Source organism: Boleophthalmus pectinirostris, unplaced genomic scaffold (assembly GCF_026225935.1).
Source record: "Boleophthalmus pectinirostris isolate CB_2022bp ecotype Guang Dong unplaced genomic scaffold, ASM2622593v1 HiC_scaffold_4, whole genome shotgun sequence".
In the NCBI taxonomy this organism is placed as follows: Eukaryota; Metazoa; Chordata; class Actinopteri; order Gobiiformes; family Gobiidae; genus Boleophthalmus; species Boleophthalmus pectinirostris.
Genome location: NW_026571353.1, coordinates 40833307 through 40845271, shown reverse-complemented (window position 1 = coordinate 40845271; position 11965 = coordinate 40833307). Strand labels below are relative to the sequence as shown.

The following is an 11965-nucleotide window of genomic DNA, read 5'->3' as shown; positions in this document are numbered from 1 at the left end:
CGAAAGTAATTTGAGCCATGACGACATCCTGTTCTTACAAAACCACTTTGTGGACATTTGTACGATCCAGAGCGAAGATTTCAAGAAAAGCGACGAAATAACGAAATAACCGAAAAAATACGAGCCCAGAGTGACGGTGAGTAACTCTAAACCCGGTGTGATGTTTAGTTTAGTCTAAACTCTAAAGCGCAGGGACAGTCCGCACTGCTCTAAAGGTCAGGGTGCGCTCGGTTCGGTATGCGGGCCGTGACGTAGCATAAATGTCCCCGCTCTTCGTGGACATAAACACCGCGTAAAAGTAAAGAAATACATTATAAAGTGACGGGAAACATCGTGTCATTTCATCAAGGAAAGGTAAAAACTCGATTGTGTCAGCTACAGTGGTCAGAAACAAGCTTCATATATATATATATTTTTTTTAACTTATTTTCTTTACGTATTTATGTCATTATTTAGTTGTTTACTTTTCCCCCTTCACGTTAACAAAACCCTGACCCAAACTTAACGATCCATTTATGTTTTTCTTAATAATGTTTGAAACAATGACATTTAATTTAATTTTAAATCAGCATTATAAATATTTTTTCGTGAACGTTGTACCGATGTGTTGTCGATTTGATAATTTGGTTGTGCGCATGCGCATGACGCCAAAGCGCTGTTACACTTCAAATGCGTCGATTTGAGTAACGAGCCAGATTATTGATTGATTTATTTATTTATTTTTTGAACAAGTTTGCATTTTACAACTTTACTTACGACTCACTGAACATACTAGAGACAAAATATAAATTAAAGCATAATTTATTAATTCCAGATCTTTTTTTTAAAGGCTTTACAGTGTTGGACTTATAAAAATCATCAATTGTGCCTTTGTTAATATTATTATTAGTTTGTACGACCATAAACGAAAATTTAAAAAAAAATCCTTACATTCTTAATCTGAAAAAACAGATAATGGACTAAACCAAGACTAAACCAGGACTAAACCAGGACTGAACCAGGACTGAACCAGGACTGAACCAGGACAAAACCAGGACTGAACCAGGACCAGACAGGAACCAGACTGGGACTGAGACCAGGACCACTGACCACTAAACATCTATTTATTTATTATTATTATTATTTTTTTTTTATTAATTAATTAATAATTTTTTATTTATTTGTTTGTTTGTTTTGTCTTATACATAAAATAATTGATGATAAAGATTCATTTAGGCTGAGGTAAGACAAATATTATGGTTAAAGTGATGTCAGATTTTCACTTTAAATTCCATAAACACGACCGAACTACATTCCCAGGATATGAGGTAAACAAACTCAGAGTCCTGTGGAACTGAGCTCCCGCAGCCTAAATCGACAGTGACGTGTATCGATTCACGCTGCCCCATTGAAATAAGCCACTTTCCGTTTTTCCATTTTCAGACGAGTCAGAACTAAACTCTGCCCCCTGGGACCACAGTGAACGCACTTATTAGTATTTCTAGTGTATTTTCCAATGTAAGAAAGTGGGGAAAATAAAAATGGATTTTCTTCATCTTCTTTCTAATTCAATTATTTGATTTAATAGATTTTTTTGCCCAGCCCAGACAAACATTGTAGACAAGAGTTACTCAAACGTGTGAACGAAACAAAACACAACAACATGACAACATTATAACTTGACTTAAAGTTCTGAAGAGTCATTTTTGTGATATCGGCCTTTAAGACAAAAGTTTAGTCCAGAAAACCTTCGCACACAGAAGCGTCACAGAAGCGTCACAGAAGCATCAGTCACATGTCTCTGTTTTGTCCTGCAGGTCTCAGGATGGAGGTGGACGTGGAGCCTGGGAGCAGCTCTGAGACGACTCCGAGGAGGGACAGTGACCCTCACCTGACCCCGCCAGTAACAATGGACAGTAATAACACTGTCCATGTTGTGTCTTTTAGGAAGACCAGACTAAGACCTGGTCCCAGCCTCGAGTCTCTGAAGAGCAACATGTCCAAAGACTTTGGTTTAGACTTTAGAAGGTTTGAGTCTTCTGCTTCTTGCAAACACAAACACATTCAACTTCAAAACAAATCTGAAATAACCACTATTTGTGATTTGATTAAAGTGGAAATAAACATTAACATCACTGCTCCTCATGTGCTGGAGCTCACTGAAGACACCTGCAGTTCTACTGTGCAGATATTTAAACATCAGTGTTTGTTCTGTTTCAGGACGCCCTTCCCAGAACCTGGTCCCAGCCTCGAGTCTCTGAAGAGCAACATGTCCAAAGACTTCGGCTTAGACTTTAGAAGGTTTGAGTCTTCTGTTTCTTGCAAACACAAACACATTCAACTTCAAAACAAATCTGAAATAACCACTATTTGTGATTTGATTAAAGTGGAAATAAACTTTAATATCACTGCTCCTCATGTTCTGGAGTTCACCGAGGACTAGGGTTGTCCTGATCCGATCACGTGATTGGAAAACGGCGCCGATGGACTCGATTGGATAAATAATAGACGTATATAACACAGCGCACACAGCACACAACAGTTTTTCTGAGATGTAGGATTTGCTCAGGGACATCAGCGCGTCTGTCTGTCCCAGCGCCTGTTGTACTAGAGGGACAGAATTTTCAGTCCCACACAGACCTCTATTGTCCAGTTCATTAAGTTTACTAAGTTACATTTTCCAAGACCAGACTGTGAAAAGTCAAGAATTTCAACAATGATGGTTCATGGTTAGAAAAGTTCTTTAAAAAATCAAGTTTTGAACATTAGATTTTTCACGCTAAGTTCAGCCCAAATACGACACATGAAATCAACACAATCTGATCCTGCACATCCTGGATCTGATTCTTTGCTCTTAGTTCATTTCATAATGTTTTATAGAAGTATCGGATCGGGACTCGGTATCGGCAGATACTGAAAATCAAAAGACTCGAACTCGGGGGCAAAAAAATGTGACCAGGACATCCCTACTGAAGACAGCTGCAGTTCTACTGTTCAAACATTTAAACATCAGTGTTTATTCTGTTTCAGGAGGATCATCCCAGAACCTGGTCCCGTCTGTGAGTCTCTGAAGAGCGACATGTCCAAAGACTTTGGTTTAGACTTTAAAAGGTTTGAATCTTCTGCTTCTTGCAAACACAAACACATTCAACTTCAAAACAAATCTGAAATAACCACTATTTGTGATTTGATTAAAGTGGAAATAAACATTAACATCACTGCTCCTCATGTGCTGGAGCTCACTGAAGACACCTGCAGTTATTCTCTGTAAACATTTACACATCAGTGTTTGTTCTGTTTCAGGAGGATCATCCCAGAACCTGGTCCCAGCCTCGAGTCTCTGAAGAGCAACATGTCCAAAGACTTTGGTTTAGACTTTAAAAGGTTTGTGTAGACGCTTTCTGCTCTTTGCAAACACAAACACATTCAACTTCAAAATAAATCAGTCATACACACGTGTTTCTCCACTTGGAGACAGAGGAGAGATGTTTTAAAACAGCCCATCAGAAAGTGGCTCTGGGACGAGACGAGACCTGATGATCAGATTCTACTGGACTTGTTCTGGCAAAACAACTGAAAATGTCTGTGGACAAGATCAGAGCAGCAGATACACTCTTGTGTTACACTGCAAACTATTATTATTCAGCTTTGTTTAAAGCAAAACTAAAACTCTTAACACAAAATAACAGCTCGACTGTAACCGTGTGTCTCCTTTCACAGAGACGATCTGGAGCAGAACAGAGGAAATCTACAGACTCAGCAGGACGCGGTGAGTTTAAAATGCTCCTGTCACACACACACACATCACACACATCACACACACACACGAACACATCACACATCAGCCAGTCTGTGACGGCCGCACTGCTCCACTGAGAGACACAAGAAACCTCTGTCTGTGGCCACCAAACCACTGACCTGCTGTAAAAGTCTCTGCTCTAAAAGTCTCTGCTGTAAAAGTCTCTGCTGTAAAAGTCTCTGCTGTAAAAGTCTCTGCTCTAAAAGTCTCTGTTGTGTGACAGTTCAGTGCTTGAGGGTTCTGTCTTTACTCACTGTGGTGACAGACTCATGAGCTGCTATATTTTATAATCAAAGTTAAAGTTAAGTTTATTTTATCTTCACTGAGGGTTTAGTTCATGAAGACTTATGGTACTTATTTAAATGTAATTTTTTCTTAACTTTATTATTCCTCTGCTGGTCAGCTGCCTGTCTTTTCTTAGGTTTGAGTAGTTCTGGTAAGAAACTCTTTGGCTCCATCTTGTGGTTAGTTGTTCACACTGCTGATGTGTCCAGGAGGGGGAGCCGTTTACAAATAAAGTCACAATTTTAAAAAGTCCCTCAGTTAAAACATAAAAACATGTAACACTTTCACTGCAGCTTCTCGTTGCCCACGTAAAGCAGTAACACAGAGCAGTGCTTGTATTTACGTAGAAAGGAGCTGGAGTTTTCTTCTGAGCTGTTTTGGTTTGACCTTGTGTGAGAAATAAAACGTGTCTCTGTCTCTTTGGAAGCAGGAGGAGGAAATCACACGCTTGTTGACAAAGCTTAATCCTGAGGAGAAGCACCGCAAAGAAGTTTTACAGAACACGTCCTTCGAGCTGGAGCCGCAGGGTGAGTGTCTGAGCAGAGGGAAGAACCTGTGGCTCTTGGTACAGAAACTAGGAACTCCCACAACAAACAGCCCACAGCATTTACAGAACATAAAGGAGCTCCACTTAAATGAGTTCACTTGTGGAATATTTGTCTGGTCAGTAGTTGAGAGGGTCACTGTTGTGTGTATGGAAAATAAAACAAAAGCCTTGTCGGGTCGCTGGAGGTTTGTGTCCTTCTGTGGATCAGATGAGGCTGTGGTCATGTTTAAGTGGCACCTGCAACATCTCCTCATGTCTCTGCTGAACAGGATCTCTAAGGAAGATAAACTCTTAACCCTCACCTTACCCAGTAACTACATCTACATATTCAGTCTATTTAGTTCCTCTGTTATTAGAGCGTTCATCATAAACTCTCTGATCCAAAGGTTTAAAGGTCTGTTGATTGATCTCATCTGTCTGATCACCTCTTTGTGTCTCACAGGGAGCACAGTGGAGGAGTGCGGCGTCGACCTGAGGAGGCATCTGCAGCGGAGGTTCAGCCGTGTGTTTGAGGGCGTGGCTAAAGCAGGAAGCCCTGCCCCCCTGAACCAGATCTACACAGATCTCTACATCACAGAGGGAGGGACCGCAGGAGTCAACCAAGAACATGAGGTCATCAACATCGAGAACTTCTCCATGAAACCAGCAGAAACGACAATCACATGTGAAGACATGTTTAAAGGGCCTCCTGACTCACAGGGGCCAATCAGGACGGTGCTGACGAAGGGCGTGGCCGGCATCGGGAAAACAGTGCTGACTCAGAAGTTGAGTCTGGACTGGGCTGAAGGCCGGGCCCACCAGGACCTCCAGCTGCTGTTCCCGTTCACTTTCAGAGAGCTCAATGTGCTCAGAGACACACAGTTCAGCCTGGTGGAGCTGCTGCACCACTTCTTCAGTCCATCCAAACATCTCTGCAGCTTTGAAGACCTCCAGGTGCTCTTCATCTTTGACGGTCTGGACGAGTGCAGACTTCCTCTGGACTTCAGCCAAACCCGATTCCTGAGCGACCCCACAGAGTCCACCTCAGTGCACGTGCTGCTGGTGAACCTCATCAGGGGGAGCCTGCTTCCCTCCGCTCGCCTCTGGATAACCACGCGCCCCGCCGCGGCCAATCAGATCCCTGCATGGTGCGTCTCCATGGTGACAGAGGTCAGAGGGTTCACCGACCCACAGAAGGAGCAGTACTTAAGAAAGAGGTTCAGTGATGAACATAAGTCCACAGCCATCATCTCTCACATCAAGAGCATCCGCAGCCTCCACATCATGAGCCACCTGCCGATCTTCTGCTGGATCCTCTCCACAGTTCTACAGAAGCTTCTGGAACAAACAAAACCAGAGCTGCCCCAAACTCTCACACAGATGTACGTCCACTTCCTGGTGGTGCAGGCCAAAGTCAAAAACATCAAGTATCACCAGGGATCAGGGGAGGACCTTCACTGGACTCCAGAGACCAGGGAGATGGTGAAGTCTCTGGGGAAACTGGCCTTTGAGCAGCTGCAGAAAGGAAACCTGATCTTCTACGAGAGTGACCTGAGCGAGTGTGGGCTGGACGCTGCAGCGGCCTCAGTGTACTCCGGAGTGTTCACACAGATCTTTAGAGAGGAGCCAGGCCTGTACCAGGACAAGGTCTACTGCTTCATCCATCTGAGTGTGCAGGAGTTTCTGGCGGCTCTTCACGTCCATCAGACCTTCTTCAGCTCTGGAGTGAACCTTCTGTCCTCACCTCACTCCTCTGAGAGCCCAGACCCTGAGGCAGACTTCTACCGCTCTGCTGTGGACCAGACCTTACAGAGTCCAAACGGACACCTGGACCTGTTCCTGCGCTTCCTCCTGGGGCTGTCTCTGCCGACCAATCAGAGGCTGCTGCAGGGTCTGCTGACTCACACAGGAAGTGACCGGACAAATCAGGAGACAGTAAAGTACATCAAACAGAAGCTGGATGAAGAGGGTCTGTCTGCAGAGAGAAGAATGAACCTGCTCCACTGTCTGAACGAGCTCAACGACCACAGTCTGGTGCAGGAGGTCCAGAGCTTCATGAAAAACGGACGTCTTTCTCATTACCAACTGTCTCCAGCTCAGTGGTCGGCTGTGTCCTTCTTCTTATTGTGCTCTGATCTGAGCGAGTTTGACCTGAAGCAATATCGTTCTTCTGAAACTGCTCTGCTGAAGCTGATGCGGGTGGTCAAAGCCTCCACCAAAGCCATGTAAGTCTGAAGTGAAGTTCAGTCGAACCGTTCTGTGCTCGTCCTGGTCTCTGACGTGTCTCTCCTCAGTCTGTCCAGCTGTAACCTGACGGAGCTCAGCTGTGCTCCTCTGGCCTCAGTCCTCAGCTCCTCCAGTCTCACACATCTGGATCTCAGTAACAACGACCTCCAGGACTCAGGAGTGGAGCTGCTGTGTTCTGGGCTGAAGAGCGCCCCCTGCAGACTGGAGACGCTCAGGTGAGGTGGTCTGTAATGGTCTAATACTGTCCCATTGTGTCCACATTTTCTTAGTTTTTTATTATTGTACAAAAACAAACAAAGTGGTAGAACAATGACATGAAAAACAGTTTGAGGATGAACATGAGACAAAACGCAGCGAAAACCTTTGAATGTACCAAATAGGGACGGGCATTCGATTCAATTTTCTTAATCGATTGTCGGGAGAATTAATGATCGATTATCGATTAATCATTAACGTTTTTATATTAAAATGATCATCATTATTATTACTATCTGCACTACTAATTGGATAAATAAATTCAACTTTACGACATATAAACCGTAACGACTCTAGAGCCACATCAGCTGTTTGACATTATAATGTGTTTAATTCAGATTTGTGCAAGTCTCATAGAAACAAAACTTAAAACCGCATGGCTCATTTGCATAAACTAAGCGGAGGAGTTTTGTGTTTGTCAAAACCAGGACACCAAACGGGGGGTGGGGGGCGGGGCCTCGTCATCGACATTGAGCGACTCTCACCTGGTAAAACTTTTTCATGTTTTCTGTGTCCTGTGGAACTTTTTCCCACTGGACACCGAAACATATGTGCTGCTTTGTGCACTGTGCACATGGACTCACACTTGATTTATTTATTTCTCTTTTTTATTTGGCCTGATCAGGACCTGATGAAAAAAAAAAGAATTATATTTTTACATGTTGTTTTTGAGAAAAATCATGTCCACATATGATTTATAACAGTGATTCTGAACCTCCTCACCTCCTTGGGGACCCCACAGTCAGAACAATATGATGCATTTAATATGAGACAGGGCCCCAGGTTCGTTTGTTTAGAAAATGATGCCCCAAGATTGAAAAGGTTTAGAACCCCTGATATATAAACTTTAAATTAATTTAATGATTTAATCATTAATGAAGTCACAGTTGAATAATGATTTGCAAAAAGTTTTTACTGTATCAAGTGCCTGAACAACCCTAAATGTGTTGGACATTTACGTGGACGCAGGTCCTGGGAGGCAGAGGTCTGCACCGGGGTGAATTCTGCCCGCACCCGCAAAGAATTGTAATTTTTAGTCCTGCTCCTGCCCACAAATCCTACAAGATGGGGACACGGGGACACGGAGAAGCGGAAAGGAACTGTCTAAAATGTGCACGAGATTAGAGCACATACGCAGATTTAAGATGCTTAAAATGTTTTTATTAAGGCCAAATAAAATATCCAGTACACATGATGTATGACAGACAAACATCCATCCATTTTCTTCCGCTCATCCGGGGCCGAGTCGCAGGGGCATCAGTCTAAACAGGGACTCCCAGACTTCCTTCACCCCAGACACTTCCTCCAGCTCCTCCGGGGGAATCCTGAGACGTTCCCAGACCAGAGACATAGTCCCTCCAGTGTGTCCTGGGTCTTCCCCAGGGCCTCCTCCTGGTGGGACATGCCAGAACACCTCCCGAGGAGGCGTCCAGGAGGCATCAGAACAGACGCCCGAGCCTCAACTGGCTCCTCTCGACGTGGAGGAGCAGTGGCTCTACTCCGAGCTCCTCCCGTGTGACTGAGCTCCTCACTCTGTCTCTAAGGGAGCGCCCAGACACCCTGCGGAGGAAACTCATTTCGAGCGCTTGTATCTCGTCCTTTCGGTCATTACCCAGAGCTCATGACCAGAGGTGAGAGGAGGAACGAAGACTGACCGGTAAATCGAGAGCTTCGCCTTTCGACTCAGCTCCTCTTCACCACAACGGTCCGATACAGTGACCACATTACTGCCCGCGCTGCACCTGTCCACCTGTCAGTCTCACGCTCCGTCCTCCCCTCACTCGTGAACAAGACCCCGAGATACTTGAACTCCTCCACTTGAGGCAGACATTCATCATTTGTATATTTTACTTTACACTCAAGTTTAGTTTGTGGGTGTGTAGTTTATCCTCCCATGAGCTTTCAGAATGTGTCTCGCTCTGTTTTGCGTCGCTCGGGGTTTTACTGCGAGGCTAATCCCTGCTGCTGTGTCTTTAGTCTGTCTGGATGTCTGGTGTCAGAGAGCGGCGGCGCTGCTCTGGCCTCAGCTCTGAGCTCCGTCCCGTCCCACCTCAGAGAGTTCGACCTGAGCTACAACCATCCAGGACCCTCAGCAAAGCTCCTGAGCGCTCTACAGGACCAGCGCCCCCTGCTGTCTGTCAGGTGAGACCACACTGCCCAGTCACACCCACAATCAAAGGTTTGATAGTTTAGAGTTTAATGTCATAAGTGTCTGTGTGTTTCAGGTTGGATCCTGCAGGAGAACAGTGGATGGTTCCGGGTCTGAGGAAGTGTGAGTCTGAGTTTTGTTTCATGTTCATGTCAACAGGAAGCAGAGTCCTGCACCGGGTCCCGTACCCCCCAGATAACTGCTGAAACGAGCGAGATTTATTATTTATTATTATTAATTACACACAGGCGGGTCAGGACTAAACCAGGACTAAACCAGGACTAAACCAGGACTAAACCAGGACTAAACAAAGTCTAAACGAAGACTAAACTAGAACTAAACCAGGTCTAAACCAGGATTGAACCAGGATTGAACCGAGGACTGGACCAGGACTGGACCAGGACCGGACCAGGACTAAACAAAGTCTAAACAAAGACTGAACTAGAACTAAACCAGGTCTAAACCAGGACTAAACCAGGACTAAACCAGGACTAAACTAGGACTAAACTAGGACTGGACCAGGACTGGACCAGGACTGGACCAGGACTAATCTTGAGAGAGAGATAAACCCTAGTCTGTGCAGCACTTACTTCCATGTGGCTCGTAGCTCTGCTCCTGTGGTCACTCCATGGGCAACACTGACGCACCTCTGGACCTGTCCCAACAGTGAGTCCTGGTTCAGTCCTGGTTTAGTCCTGGAATCAGTCCTGAGTTAGTCCTGGTTCAGTCAGTTTCTTCTGCTCATTAAATAAAGTGATGAGAGTCGAGTCGCGTCTGTAAATTTGTGTTCATACTGAAGAAAGTGAAACCATTTCATTTGGTGATTGTAATTCTTGAAGTCGTAACTTTTCATTTCATATTCTGATGGACACTTCAGTTAGAAAGCTTGTAATTTGTGTATGAATTATCACGGGTGCGGCGGGTGCGGCGGGTGAGGGTTTAACTTTAATATAATCACAGGTTTACGGGCTGAAAAGGACTTGTTGTATTTTGTTTCCTTCAGATTTGTGTGACGTGTCTTTGGAGCCTAACTCGGCTCACAGGAGACTCGTGGTGTCTGCAGACAGACTCACAGTGACACATGAGGAGGACGAGGAGCAGGAGGAAGAGCAGAGTCCAGATCATGAGGACAGGTTCCTCCTCTGGCCTCAGGTCCGGAGCTCGTCTGGCCTGAGGGGGCGCTGTTTCTGGGAGGTGCAGTGGAGGGGCTGGGTGGACGTGGCAGTGACGTACAGACCCACAGGAGACACAGAGGAGAAGTTTGGACAGAGTCATCAGTCCTGGAGTCTGAGGATCAAGGACAGAAAGTTTTATGTGTGTCACAACGACACAGAGATCTTAGTCATGTCCAACGGGAGCAACATGTCCAGTCAGGAGGGCGTGTCCTCAGGCCGAGTGGGCGTGTCCTCAGGCCGAGTGGGCGTGTCCTCAGGCCGAGTGGGCGTGTCCTCAGGCCGAGTGGGCGTGTACCTGGACTCTGACGCTGGATCCGTGTCTTTCTACCAGGTTTTCACTAACAACAAACTGTCTCACCTCCACACCTTCAGCATCGCTCTGGACTCTGAGCTCCTGTTCCCCGGGTTTCACCTCTCGTACCCGGGGTCGTCTGTGAGGATCTGCAGATGAGAGATCCTCCAGGAGATTAGACTAGATCAGCTTTGCACCACTAACCATTTAATATCGCTCATGATTATTACACGTACTAACAGCTGTAAGAAAGGAAGAGCCGGTGGCCGAGCGAAGCAGCACGGGGCCCCGGAACAAGTCTAGTGGTGGGTGATGGGCCCTCAAAGTGTCACGAGTCGCTCCTCACAGCAACAACGTCCCAGGTTCACTTCTTGGGTCCAACTCCTGGTCATGTGGGCCCTTCGTGTGTGCTGTGGGCCCTTCGTGTGTGCTGTGGGCCCTTCGTGTGTGCTGTGGGCCCTTAGGGCCCTTAGTACAAATTGAATGTAGGTGTCTGTGTGTAGAGTGAAGAGACAAGGCTGCTAAGAGCAGCGTTTGTGGTTTTTAGTTTGTGTTTGCTCAAAATATGTACAGATCCATCCCTGTTTAAATCAGCTTTAAATCCAGCATCAGTCCCTGAGCTGCAGAGGCCGCACTAGCACTGACTCAGGATCAGATCAGAGGCAGTTTTGGTTTAAGGCCAATGCTTTATAAAACACATATTACACACATGTATTTATTATTTAACACTTAATACTTTCACTACTACTACTACTACTACTAGTAATAATACTACTACTACTACTACGACTATTAGAAATGTATAATAATGTAAAGATGCATTGGCCTTGTGTTTTTTTAGAAAACTTTGAGAAGAGTGAGTTCTGTGTTTTGGAAATGGGATTGTGACTTTTTTGTATTTGTAGTTTTGTGAAACGGTGTTTTTTTGTGTGGCCTTCGTAAGTGACCGTGAGAACAGACAGACGTGCTGAGAGAAGGAAAATCTGAGTTGAAAATGGTTTTGTTTTTCCTGAGAGAACCAGGGGAGAGGGTCTTTTTTTTTTTTAAGTGCAATTAAACTGTATTAATAAATGGTTTGTAAAGAGCAAGAATTATCTACTGTTTTTTTTTTTTGCAAAGTTTGTCCATTTGTGTTTGTCCATGTGTAATCTGTAATGGAATATATTTTAAAAATGAACCTTCCCAACACTATGTGAAAAAAGTTCAAAAATAAACCATTCAGTGACAGGTGCGGCTCAGCGACAGGTGCGCCCCCTGC

At 45.0% G+C, this 11965-nt stretch overlaps 1 protein-coding gene across 8 annotated transcripts; it reads left to right on the top strand.

The window, feature by feature from the left end:
- LOC110159172 (protein NLRC3-like) lies at positions 1-11798 on the top strand. 8 transcript variants are annotated; one of them, XM_055161418.1, is made up of 12 exons: positions 1-136; positions 1797-2007; positions 2200-2280; positions 3010-3090; positions 3283-3363; positions 3700-3748; positions 4491-4590; positions 5053-6814; positions 6884-7051; positions 9069-9233; positions 9317-9363; positions 10244-11798. In XM_055161418.1, the coding sequence occupies exons 2-12, from the start codon at positions 1805-1807 to the stop codon at positions 10864-10866; spliced, it is 3360 nt and encodes a 1119-aa protein (XP_055017393.1). In that variant the 5' UTR covers positions 1-136; positions 1797-1804; the 3' UTR covers positions 10867-11798. The 8 variants fall into 8 exon arrangements, with proteins under 8 accessions (XP_055017393.1, XP_055017395.1, XP_055017394.1 ...); XM_055161420.1 differs by lacking the exon at positions 1-136 and having other exon boundaries at positions 10244-10651; positions 10694-11798; XM_055161419.1 differs by lacking the exon at positions 1-136 and having other exon boundaries at positions 4494-4590.
- The last annotated feature ends 167 nt before the right edge of the window (positions 11799-11965 follow it).

What these genes read in the sequence shown, in the direction of transcription:
- LOC110159172 (XM_055161418.1), top strand. Translation starts at nt 1,805, where the DNA reads ATGGAGGTGGACGTGGAGCCTGGGAGCAGCTCTGAGACGACTCCGAGG. An exon ending in TTTGGTTTAGACTTTAGAAG is followed by an intron (nt 2,008 to 2,199) that starts GTTTGAGTCTTC and finishes GTTCTGTTTCAG; the next exon opens with GACGCCCTTCCCAGAACCTG. An exon ending in AAAGCCTCCACCAAAGCCAT is followed by an intron (nt 6,815 to 6,883) that starts GTAAGTCTGAAG and finishes GTCTCTCCTCAG; the next exon opens with TCTGTCCAGCTGTAACCTGA.